A 12,074-nucleotide genomic window follows, 5' to 3' on the forward strand; every position below is an offset into this window, starting at 1 on the left:
ACCACTTTACTAAAACTTTCCCTGTCTGCTCGTACCATTAGTCATTTACATATGAAAAACCATTATAACGGCAGCCAATCGTCATTGCTCTTCTTGAGACAGAGCTCCACACACAGTATGAAAAGCATCAATCATCGAAGAAGTACCTATTCACGTGTGAAATTTTTAATATATATTTAATACGCCCTAATGGGGCAATGTATAATGTATGTTCCATGTTCCTTTGCCAGCACCATAGAGAAAAGGAAAAAAAAAACCCTCATCTTGAATTTAAACTTTGTTAATTTGGTCCCTCAATATGAAAGAGGATTACTCTGCTCATCTGTCACCCACAAAAAGTCATACAGGGATAACTAAGTAAGACAAAGAGAACAGGGCTCCCTCTGAGGGACAGAAAGATTCATCTTTTGTAATTGTGTTTGCCACATTACTATATGATAGACTCCTACGCACACAAACAGATGTGATATCATGGGTCATTAAATCATTGTTTGTTGGATTGTTGGCAGCTCTGTGATGAAGGGACATTAGCGAGAGTGGAACCAGGTTGTTGATGAGGGGACCATAATCAGTGTGACACCAGGGAGGAGGAGCGGCAGGTGGTCTGTCATGTTGGGCAACCTTGACAGAACCAGGCCACTTCCTGTCTTCTGAATGAATGGGGAAAGTGACTGATCAAGACAGAAATGAGTGAAACGTCAAAGTAAGAAAAAAAAAAAAAACTAAAACATATCTACGGTAGGCCACATTCTTTTAAACCCAGAACCTTCTTTCCATTTTATTCTTAGTAGTGTGGAAAAATAAGCAACTGATACACGTCTTTACAGAGGATTGATACATTTAACATGGCTGGTCCCAAAGATTCATAGTCCTCTTTTTGTTAAATGAATATTACTTCCTCTTGCAATATGCAAAATTGCAGCTATTAATTTTACTTGGTCTCTATTTTTCTTCCTCCTGTATGTGAAAGAAAAGCAAAGAGTGGAGAGAAAAGGCAAATGTGCCTCACCTTAATTGAGAAGTGCCAAGACAGTTCTAAACCTGAATAAGATTAGGCACATTGGCCATTATGTATGCAAGAAAACATGCTTCTGCCTTTTACTGTAGTTGTAGTAAGTTTTAGGTTGTGTTCACAATCCAGCTCATTACCCGCTGAGCAAAAAAAAAAAAAAAAAAAAAGCACCTTTTCAGCTCCTGCAGACTTCAGCATGGCTTCACTAAAAAGGCAAAAACATTTCATTTGATGGTAGATGCCTCGGATAGGCAGACGTCTTTGTGTGAAAGGATTGTGATTTTTTTTTCTCTTTAGTCTCTTTAAATTCCAACTTGACAAAAGCTGCGTTGCTCACAATAAAAACAAAATGTACTGCAAATAAGCATTCCTCTTTGTTATGGCAGCTACAGCGTTGAGATTCCTAATTTCCCAGAGCCCACCAGGGAAAACTTCCTGTGGATTCGGACGTTTCTGATCACCGTCACCCCACATTGAACATCTCCAGCTACACCAAGCAGGCTCCTGGGACGTCTCCAGGCTGTGTGCTCTGCTGCTGTTCCCACTGTTAATGCTCAGATATTTAGACAACCTCATCAAAAAATATTCTCACGATACCACTGTAGTTTAACTCATCCATATAAATTATGAATTAATATACAGACAGGAGGCTGCACAACTTAGAAGCAAAGACAACAACCTGGTGGTCGACATAATGAACAAGATAATCTGCTTCTGGTCAGTATCTGTTTCAGAGCAGCATCACTGAGCTTTATAAGAGACGCCACAGTGTTAAAATGATTAACAGCTGGCAAGGTTATGCACTTCATATTATTGAGCTGATTTAATGTTGTCTGTTTTATTTTTTTATCTATTTTTGTGTTACCCAAATCAACTGTTTTGAATGGCCCAGAGAAAAACAGTCTCGCTTTGTGGTAGATCATTTGTGGTAGATCTGAATCTATAATACAATATCCACCACCAGCCGACTTTTACATTTTATTTCAAAGGCACGGATTACAGAGAAGCTCAGAAAGCTTTCGGTTTGCTGCTCCCTACCGACTTTGAAACACCATTAAAAACTCAGAGAAGCTTCAAGATACAGTGAAACAACCCATGTTTTGCGGGGAAAGTGATCAATACCGCAGCTAGGCAGGAGCTGTGAGTGTCTTCCAGCTGACCCAAAGTCTAACAGAGAGGAGAGCAGCAACACTGATTACAAGGAGAGGAGGAACAGAGAGTTTCATCTACGTCTCAGTCAGTGTGGGCATTCTGCAGTATCAAAATCAGAACAGGAGGACAAAAAGGGCTCCTACAGGGACCTGAGCAGACTTTAATGTTGTGGCAGATGAGTGCTTAGTTAGGAGGCAATGGAAAATACTCAGAGAGTATAATTACCTATTTATGATGATTATCTTGCCAAAGACACATACATAGAAATATTTCACAGAAAATAAAGATAAAGCAAGAATTACTCTGACTAATTTAAGTGTGAGCTGTGTTATTTTTTTTGCAATGAGGTGCGACCCTTGCATGAAGAAGGGTATGTCGGTTTTCTCTCCTTATCTTTTTATTAAATAAATAGTCCAACCATCAGGAGCCCGGTCAACAGAACTTTTTTTTTTTTTTTTAAAGATTGTAGAAAACTCTCAGAATACATTTTGCAGTCCAGGAAACCAGAAAATCGATGCTTCAATGCAAACTAAGATCACTTCAAAGTGAATAACGATTGCGCTAGAACATAAAAAGTGAGCCAAAATACGGATGCTCTCAGCAGGGTCTTAGAAAGGTCTTCTGTGGGAATCAACAATGAGGTACGTTCCCATTTTACACATGATGGAGATTGAGAGTTCCTCTTAGTGTTTTGCAAGTAAAAAGAAAAAAAAAAAAGCTAGCTAAGATGATGAGATCCTACAAGCAGCATTTCTGGGTTTTGGGTGCTCTGCAGTCTGGTAGCAGGAGTGACAGCGTTTCAATCACGGTTTGCCCCTAAGCACCTTTCTAGCTTTGTCATCAGGGAATCTGAAGCAAAACCAGCCAGTCATGTTCCAAGGCCACTGCCTCATTATGTCCAAATCACACTGGCATGACTCCAGTTAAATTATTATTACTCTCTTGTAACTGTAGCCGTACTTTGCATCACATCCTGCCATTCCTCTGGTTAAACACACACACAAAAAAAATCTCACCGAGCTGCAGATTTGAGCAGTTCAGAATTGCCAGGCCAGTATATCCATTTTTTTCTGTTGCCGTTGCTGTAGAAGCAAGGCGGTTTGTTTTTGTAGTTAATCATATGCAGTGAGCTGTATTTTTGAGGTAACTGCTGTTTTTATCTGCTTTGTGGTCACACATCTTGGGGCGTGCGAAGCTCAAACATGTGAAACTTAACATTTTGCTGCGCCTTTCGGGGCTGCATCTTGAACAGGAGGAAGGTTAGCTTGTGGCTTCAGCAGGTAATATGGGATAGTTTTTCAAATGTTATGTTCAAATGAGGAATGAAGATGAATTTGCCAGCCGAATCTAAATATAACGCGCCCGCCGTGAGCCCTGCATGTGGGGCCATTCCATGCGTTTAACTAAAAGCCCGCGGATTCCTGCGTCATGTTGTTGTTTAGAGTGCTTCTGAGAACAGATTAAGTAAGATTTTGAGTTCAGGAAATGATTAACATAGGTTCACAATTTTATGATTTGTAACAATCAGCACTCCATCAAAGTCTTTACACTCCTTACTCCCTTCTTTACTTCCAACAGAAGATTACCACTTAAATAGTCAAATGCACAAGTGATTTGCTCTCATAAATTTTAAAGAATAGAAAATTCCAGATTAAAATATAATTAAATTATATTTTACCCCTGTTCAACGCCCATAGCAGCTGAGTTGTTAAATATGAAGCAGCTAAATATGCTAGTATACATAGTCAGAATTTTGGCTTCAGGTCATCCTTCCAGTCTTTAAAAAAATAAAGGTGCAGCTAGGAGGAAATTGTGTTATATAAAGTTTGTGTTGCAACATTTTGTCATCTGTAGTTCCTGTTAGAGAGAGTGTTTAATTTCATGGAAGAATGTTGACTATAGCCCTATTCCGACAGGATTAGTTTTTCCTAGGGACCACGTGCGATTTGTAATAACTGCAGAGATTGTCTGTGTTTTTAATCCCGTGACAATCGGCCATGTCAGCAATTTGTAAAGTAAAAATTCCCCCCGCGAAAGACCTTCTATATTTTACTGAACTCCGAGGTCCTGTGATAATACTAATCCAATTCAAACAGGCCTCTCAGTGATTTGGACAGAAACGGGTGGGATCCCATGTGTGAAAAGGCAGTTTTTGTTTCCTGGGCGCATTTTTATTCGTGTTTGGTAAATAATGGAGTGTTTAGAAAACCCTGAGTCCCGGGCCAGCAAAGCCCTATTGGAAAAGAAGCCCAATAAGCAACCCACCACACTGTAACACAAAGCCCGTTTCTATACTGTATTAATGCATACATTTAGTGTTGCATTTATACCATTGTGACTTTTCCTGTTCGCAAAATGATGGGGGTGGTGTATGCGGACAGATATTAACTGACTCAGTACGAAGGCTCTTAATAGTTCTTGTTGCACAGCACGATAGAAAGAAAAGGGGTTGTGTTCGAGAAAAAACAATACAAACCTAAATATAGGTCTGCACGTTAAAAAACAAGCCCAGAAACCGCGACTAACCAAATTTACAAGTGACTTTAGAAAAAAAGAGAGCCCAAAGTCGATTATAAGCTGAGTTGGCAGCACTGCTTCTGTTACACAGCCCCTCACACACACAATAAGTACCAGAGATGTCCGGATATTTAAACTAAATCTCAGGCTTCTGTTATCATGTGCGAATGCATGATAACGTATGGGACTAACTTATTTATTACATGGGGTCCAGAGATCATGCTTATCCCTTGCGAATAGGGCTAAAGTCATGAACCAAATTCATACAAAACTTTATGGGTAACAGGAAAAAAGGTATAGAAATGGATGGTGCTGTGATTAATCTCCTTACATATAGAGATCAGAATTCGCTCTGCATGTGGTGGAATAAGCCGCACCAGGTTAAAATTCCTGAGCAGATGGCATGCTAGGCAGTGCATGAACCTCTGCAAAGACGCCCCCTCATCTGCCTCCTCTCATGTCATTGATAAGCTGATGAAAATGCTGAAGGTAAATGATGTTGTCTGTTCCACAGAAAGGCTGAAACTGAGGGGGAGTGCAGGAGCCTCCTACATATAGAGATATGTTAAACAGATTGTAAAGAAACATCAAACCCCTGGCTGTCACATTGCTGTAGAAAGGCAAGAAGTACTGAGATCATGTAGCATAATGAAATCGTACTGAAATTAATTTTTGCAAAGTTACTGCAATCCAGTAATGTTTAAACATTTATGGTGGTTCCTGGAGACCATAGGTCAGAATTAGGCCTTGTATACACGTATCCGGGTATTTATGACAACGAAAATCTACCCCGCATCGTTTTTAAAAATGACCGTACGTTTTTAGAAAGGTTTTCATCCATACAAAGTCATTTAAATTCCCCACTGACCGTTGTTTTAAACATGCCAGCTACATAGGGAACAGTGTACTGCAAAGCTAAAACCTAAGTCAGTCAGAGTCCTTCAAAATAAAAGTGATGTTGAACAGGTTTGTGCCTGGGTGAAACAGCTTACCTTCAAGTGACTTTTCTCCTTTGTACCGCAACATTTTGGAGCAGCTGGGCTTGTACAAACAATCAAACCAAAAGACTCTGAACCGGCTGTAATGTTTACAATGTTCCATATAGGCTTTTGCCACGAAGTCCTGATACTGAGGTGAAAACAGGAAATACTGTGCAGTGCCAAGGGAATGTCAGTTGGAAATAAACAACAGTAAGTTAGTTATTTTGTCATATTTAACTTTGATTACACACTCCAAAAAAGTTAAAAAACAAAAAAACTACTTCCCAAGTTTAAAGATGTTTCACTTCCCATCCAGAAAGCTTTCTCAATTCAAAATGTCTGGAGTAGTTTGGAGTTCCACGCTTTATGGTACTGCCCAACAAAGGCCTTGTAATGGCTTAGATAACATGCAAATTGAACCGAAACAGGTCCAACCCCTTAGTAATGGGGAGTCGTTAAGGTCATTGTTGGCCTGCAACATAGAATTAGGCTTTTTCTCTGACAGTATTATTATTTTACTCCACTGTATGGCCGAGTCTATAACAATGTGCCAGACCCTAACCCTCTGTTTTTTTCTTGTGCACACTCAGGCTCAAAACGGAGTTTTTAGAAATCTCCACTTGGCCAGAGTTTTCAAAAATAATTTTAGGAATGTAAAACACTGTTAATGTTTGAATGACAGGCATAACTGCATAAACATGTATCCGTTTTCCCAGATATTCGGCTATGTGTGGACTAGCCCTATATCCGGTGTGAAGGGGGCCTAAGCCAAATATGCCAAAATAATAATGTACACACCCATAATAACATTGTTGCCTATAATACTCTGGGTTGTTTTTTTTATCATGAGCTGTTTGTCTTGTCCAGACAAGATGATATTTGCTTACACTTTTAATATGATAACATAATGCCAAGCTCAGATTTATAGCAATCAGACAATGCAATACTAGACTCAACAAAAATTATTTTGCCCAACATATCCTTCTACTTAGAAAATATGGCACATGCTTTGATAGACAACTATTTAAAAAAAATGCTGGTGTAGCATTAATGGTTTCCCATAGTGCCAAATAACAAAAGTGGCCTTTGGTCTCTCTGACTGTGTAAAAGCTGCACACAATATATGAAACGGTGATTTTTAATAAGAGCCATATCACAGTGACTGGGGGAGCTCTCTTCATTCAACCTTTGATGTGAACTTCACAAAGGTTATGCAGGCTTTCCAACCAGCTGAGAAATGACTTGAAAATGAAACTGCCCCCCCCTCCACAGATGACTTGGAGAAACTCATTAACACACATATTGCTTCTCAATTAGGTCACTGTAACTGCAGTCCTTCAGCCTCGTTCAAAGGTCGCTTTTACCCTGAGAAGCTAATCTATATGTATTCACAATGGCTTTGAAAGTTCCTCTAAAGTTCATTCCAAGATCTTACTGGTACCAATATGCACAGTATGATCCAGCCTGAGGGTTACATTTCTAAAATGTTTTACGTGTCCTCAGAACCCTCCAGTCCCTTCCATATCTTCCATACAGTGTCTCCAGGATAAAATGCAACTGGACTTCATTTCTTGGTTCTTGAGGATTTCTTCCCTAAAGAGTTCTTAATTGTTTTTGTCCCGACAACAACTTTAGTTTCCTACTGTTCAAAGCATCGAGGATTACCACGATTCAGTACCTTCATTACCGTGATACAAAAAAAAAAAGTAGTTTATCTTAAATTAACTAAATTTCCCCAGCAGTTTCAGAGTCAATGGCTATCGTTATTTATGTTTTATGATATGGAGCCAGTTTCTATTCTAGCATTAATTGGGAATTGAACAAGCACCTCTTTTTGCAGTTAAAAAGAATCTGTCCTATTTGTTGCTCATAAATAACAAAATGCCTTAAAAATAATCTGTAATATATGAAAGTTTCAGCAAATAAAAGATAATCAAATTTAGCCCTTTAATTGAGCACTATGAATCAGATCCTGTTTTAGCTTATATATATATATATATATATATATATATATATATATATATATATATATATATATATATATATATGTGTGTGTTGCCCTGGGCAGTGAGCCACATCACTCAAATCAAAAACGTCCACTGTACAGATCCCCTCATGAAAAGTTATCATTTCGTATTTTAGGCAAGAAATTTATTTTCATGATCAGTTCAACTGCAGATAAATGCTAATTTATTTTTGTTCTTTCCCAGATTTCGCAGTGATTTCTTCAATTTGCAACTCATTTCCTGTACACATTTAATATTCAAAACTGATTGGAAATGCTGGTACCAGAAAAAAAAAAAATACAATTACAGCATTAAAAAGCGAGCAGCCAAACCTTTTGTGAAAAGCTTGCCAACTAATTGTATGCAGCTCAACAAATAAAACTTGTTTAGATGAAATTCTTCAGTCCTGCAGCTCTTAAAAATCTCACACGTACCATTACAAAAGAATATTCAATTGCTGCAATGCCAATATTCCTTACAAGCCTGTTTTTTGTTCTTGATCCAAGTAGTTGTTTATCTATTATAAGAGCAGCCCGGCGCTCCCCAGCCAGACGCGCGGCACAATACTTACTATCTCCATGGCAGCGGAGCGGTCCAACGGTGAGTTTGGCCTCAGAGCGCGCTCTGTTTGTGTCGCCAACAGCAACCTGGCTAACTGGCAGGTGCTCTTTATATGTCAAGAGACCAGAATCTTCCCTCCTAGAAAAAAAGAGAGATTTCCCACATTACCGACTGATTTCTGCTATAGGCTACTATTTAAATATACATCGTTTTGGCCGTTGTTCTGACTAATTCTAAGCAATTGGTTTCATTTCAGTTTCTTTATATAGCACCAAATCACAACACATGTCACCTCAAGCACTTTACAAAGTTAATCATATAGACAGATTGATTGATAAAAGTTTTTTTGTCTAGGGAAACCTGGCAGCTTGCATCAAATCACCGACTTGCAGCATTCACTCCTCTTGGATGAGCATGTAGGGAGAGAGGACAGTCGCTTGCAACACATTGTTGACTTTGAAGCAAACTCTCATACCGAGCTTGCATGTAGCAACTGTGAAAAGGAAGTCTTTAACAGGAAGAAACCTCCAGCAGAACAAGGCTACATTTACGGTTCCTGTCCAACACAACTCATGAAAGATTCATGATTTCATCAACACCTTTCTGCTTCTCTCACTTGTCTGATGTGGTTTTATACGTGAAATAGAAAAGGCAACACAAAGTAAAATGCGCATAACATATGTTAGCAGTGCATATATATTAACCCTTCACAGAACATAGCATCTGTTTAGCCATATTACAGAAATGCAGACTAATGTAAAATATTTTAAGCATACGGTGCTTAAAATATAACTGCAAGTTCAGTAGCATCCCGATAAGGATGTGTGAAAACTCCTGAAAGATGTTCATCTTTAAGCGCAGTGGCATAATCCCTCGCAGAAAAATAAAGACAAATACAACAAAAAATCCTTTAGTTTGATTTGTTAGGAAATAAAAAAAAAAGACTTTGTACAATTTACTTTATAACAAGTGTTACCCCGTTCACAAAACATTTCAAGGTGGGATTAAGTGTGTGTTTTGAGAAAGAACTGAGGTGGTTTTGGGACAGGTTGCTGAACTCAACCTGCATATATTATTAAGCCGCTGAGTAACCAGATGAGACAGTCATAGCTCTGTATCAACTGACTAGTGAGCAAGTAAACTACTACTGCGCCTCGACTGCCTGAAGTATCAATCAGAGGGCATTCGCTTCCACCTGGCTGGGGAACTTAGAGAAGAAAACACAGAGAGAAACAGATCATTGGACTTTGCCCAAGCATAGTGTCTTCAGTAGGTAATCTTGAAAATAAAACACAATCATAAAGGCCCACGCCACCGACATTTGTAACCGTTTGAGTTTTCTGTCACGTACTTTATTTGCATCACACCACAGCAACCCTGCTGAGCTAATCTTCATGGGTCAAAGGTAGGACTGTTTATGAAACAGGCTAATGCTACCTATGACAATGTCCTTAAAAAAAAATACAACTGAATCATTTTTTTATTTGATCAAAGTGTCTATGAACTCTCTTTTAGGTAAAATTAGGACATTTATGAACATTAAATTCTCAAGCCACCGTCCAATAAGCTGGATAAAGGTCGATATCTACCCGGCCACCACACACATACAGAGGAGAAGGATGAAGGAGGTAAACAATCTCTAAAACTCAACGTTTGAAAACTGAAGCAGAGAGAGGCATCTTCATAACAACAATAAGATGTCACGTAAGTGCCAAGAGCTAAACTGGGAATGTTCCACAAGAAAGTATTTTATGTCCTACTAACACAAACGTGGAGTTTGCTAAACTCTTTTGCTAACTTTGGTTAAATCAGACTAAGTTTGAGCTTTGCAGGAATAAACATTTCAAGGGGCTTGTCATGAAACAAAGGATGAATATGTAGAAAAGCACGTCATGCCCATTAACCATAGTTCTTAGGAGGCCCGTTTCTTTTTCAGAGGCTCAGGGGGTTCTGGACACCGTGACTCGATTTTTTTTGGCTAATTTAGTTATGGACTATGAACGACCTGGAGAAGTTGGGCAAAGAAGTCAAATTGGTCACATATCTCTCTAATATCTATGTTAAAGGGGATGCATCATGCAAAATCCACTTTTCTAGCCCTTAAATACATTTTGTTGTGTATTTGGAGTCTCTAGGAGTGCAGAAAAGTAAAATGAAGTCTGTCCAGGAACTGTGCGGATATCTTTATATTCTGTTTGGGTCGGATTTTTTCAAGCCATCTTCTCTGTTTTCCATTACTTTCACTGAACGATTACGTCACAATTTTTGCTGGAGAGCTGCTAAACAAGGCCATGGTCTTCCGGCTGACCAATCTCATGAATTTATTTCTCGCTGCGATTGGGGAGTCCAAACTACAGCTACCTAGAGAGGGGTGGGGGTTGTGAAGTGCTTCCTTTGAATTTAAAGACACGGCACCAAAACGAGCTACTCTCACACGCACCTCAGAACAGGGGCAACAGAGAAAAAATGTATATTGATAAAATAGAAATCAGATTGATCGATATTGATAATTATCAAAAAAATTCAAAAGATATATTTTAAGTGCAGCCCTGGCCATTTTATGCTGTTGCTTGATGTCATATTTTTAAATAAAGAACACAGAATTCAAACACAAGCCTCTATTGAACCAAAAAAAACTGTAAGTCTTAGAAACAAAAAAAGAAAACATGCTCTCTGAACTGTTTGAAGCTTGGTGACAGAGCTTATCTGGGTCTGGGTTTGTGATTGGTTGGGAGGATGTAAAGACTGTAGTATTAATCTATATTCCTGGCTAGAACGCAAAAGGAAGCAAAACTGATCTTCTATTGAACTTTTTATTGACCCCTTTTTTCCTATTGAGTCACGTGTCTATTGATCGATATATATCGTTATTGAATTATCGTCCAATAATGAGGAATTTAGACCCAATTTAGACTCATTAGAGTTCTGTTTTATGTAGACCACACCTGAATGCTTAGCGTGTGAAAAGGAAGAACATATAAGCACGATATGTCCCCTAACTTTCTTCCTTTTGTCAGAAAAAGGTCTGTAGAAAATACAGAGAGCACAGCTAACTATATTTGTACCACCTGTAATTTTCCAGACATATTATATCATAACAGATTGTTTTTTTCCTACAGAATAAATATACTTAAATTAATGGTTGACTTTGTCCCATATTTCCAGTGTGTGATTATGCAACTTCAATAAATTATGTATTTATTTCAAAGTACATATTTACTATGGGTTTCACTATATGTGGCCAGCTGCTGTGGCTATTGTGTCCACCAGAGATGCTTTACACCATGCACAGAAGGGTTATATTGCATTTTTTGTGTAAGGGATTTGGGAATGTGCATATTCACTGTGCATAACTTGTTTATGTGCTGCCTACTGCCACTTTTAATGACTAAAAAAAGTTTTAGAGTGGTTGCCTGTGAATCACTATACAAGAGGTATGTAGCTTAAAGTGGAAGCCAAGATCCCACTGTGAATAATATAACATCAAGTTTAGTGCTGTGAGATTTCTCTTCAAACATTTCACTTGGTGTGCTGATTACACAAAAACCCATTTTGACTGCAAATATCCCATTTTCACAGTAATATTTACCACTACTGCCAAAAGTAGATAGAAATGGATTAAAACAGCATTTTGTGCACATTCAAATTAGTAAGGAGTAGTCTTGTAACTCGTTTTAGGGCTATTTTGTTGATTGAAGTGGGAAAATTTGAGAGCTGCTCGCTGTGTGCACTAGAGTTTTGCTCCTCATGTTATTTTTTTTAATTACATCATTTGAAAGGGAGAAAGAACAGTCAAACCAAGCTTTGTCATTGCATTTATCACGTTTATTGAGAATTGTAAAAGAT

The 12,074-nt window shown here is 38.4% G+C and overlaps 1 protein-coding gene across 4 annotated transcripts in view; it reads right to left on the reverse strand.

Annotated features, from left to right (window-relative positions):
• cntnap2a (contactin associated protein 2a) overlaps positions 1-12,074 on the reverse strand; it is a gene marked incomplete at its 5' end in the record, with an annotated part of 289,852 nt that overhangs the window by 92,428 nt on the left and 185,350 nt on the right. For all 4 annotated transcript variants that reach the window (XM_036124791.1, XM_036124789.1, XM_036124790.1 and 1 more), the window contains 1 exon segment: positions 8,239-8,366. In XM_036124791.1, coding sequence (XP_035980684.1) covers positions 8,239-8,366 — 128 coding nt within the window.

The sequence above is a fragment of the Fundulus heteroclitus genome, chromosome 21 (genome assembly GCF_011125445.2).
Source record: "Fundulus heteroclitus isolate FHET01 chromosome 21, MU-UCD_Fhet_4.1, whole genome shotgun sequence".
NCBI classification, from domain to species: Eukaryota; Metazoa; Chordata; class Actinopteri; order Cyprinodontiformes; family Fundulidae; genus Fundulus; species Fundulus heteroclitus.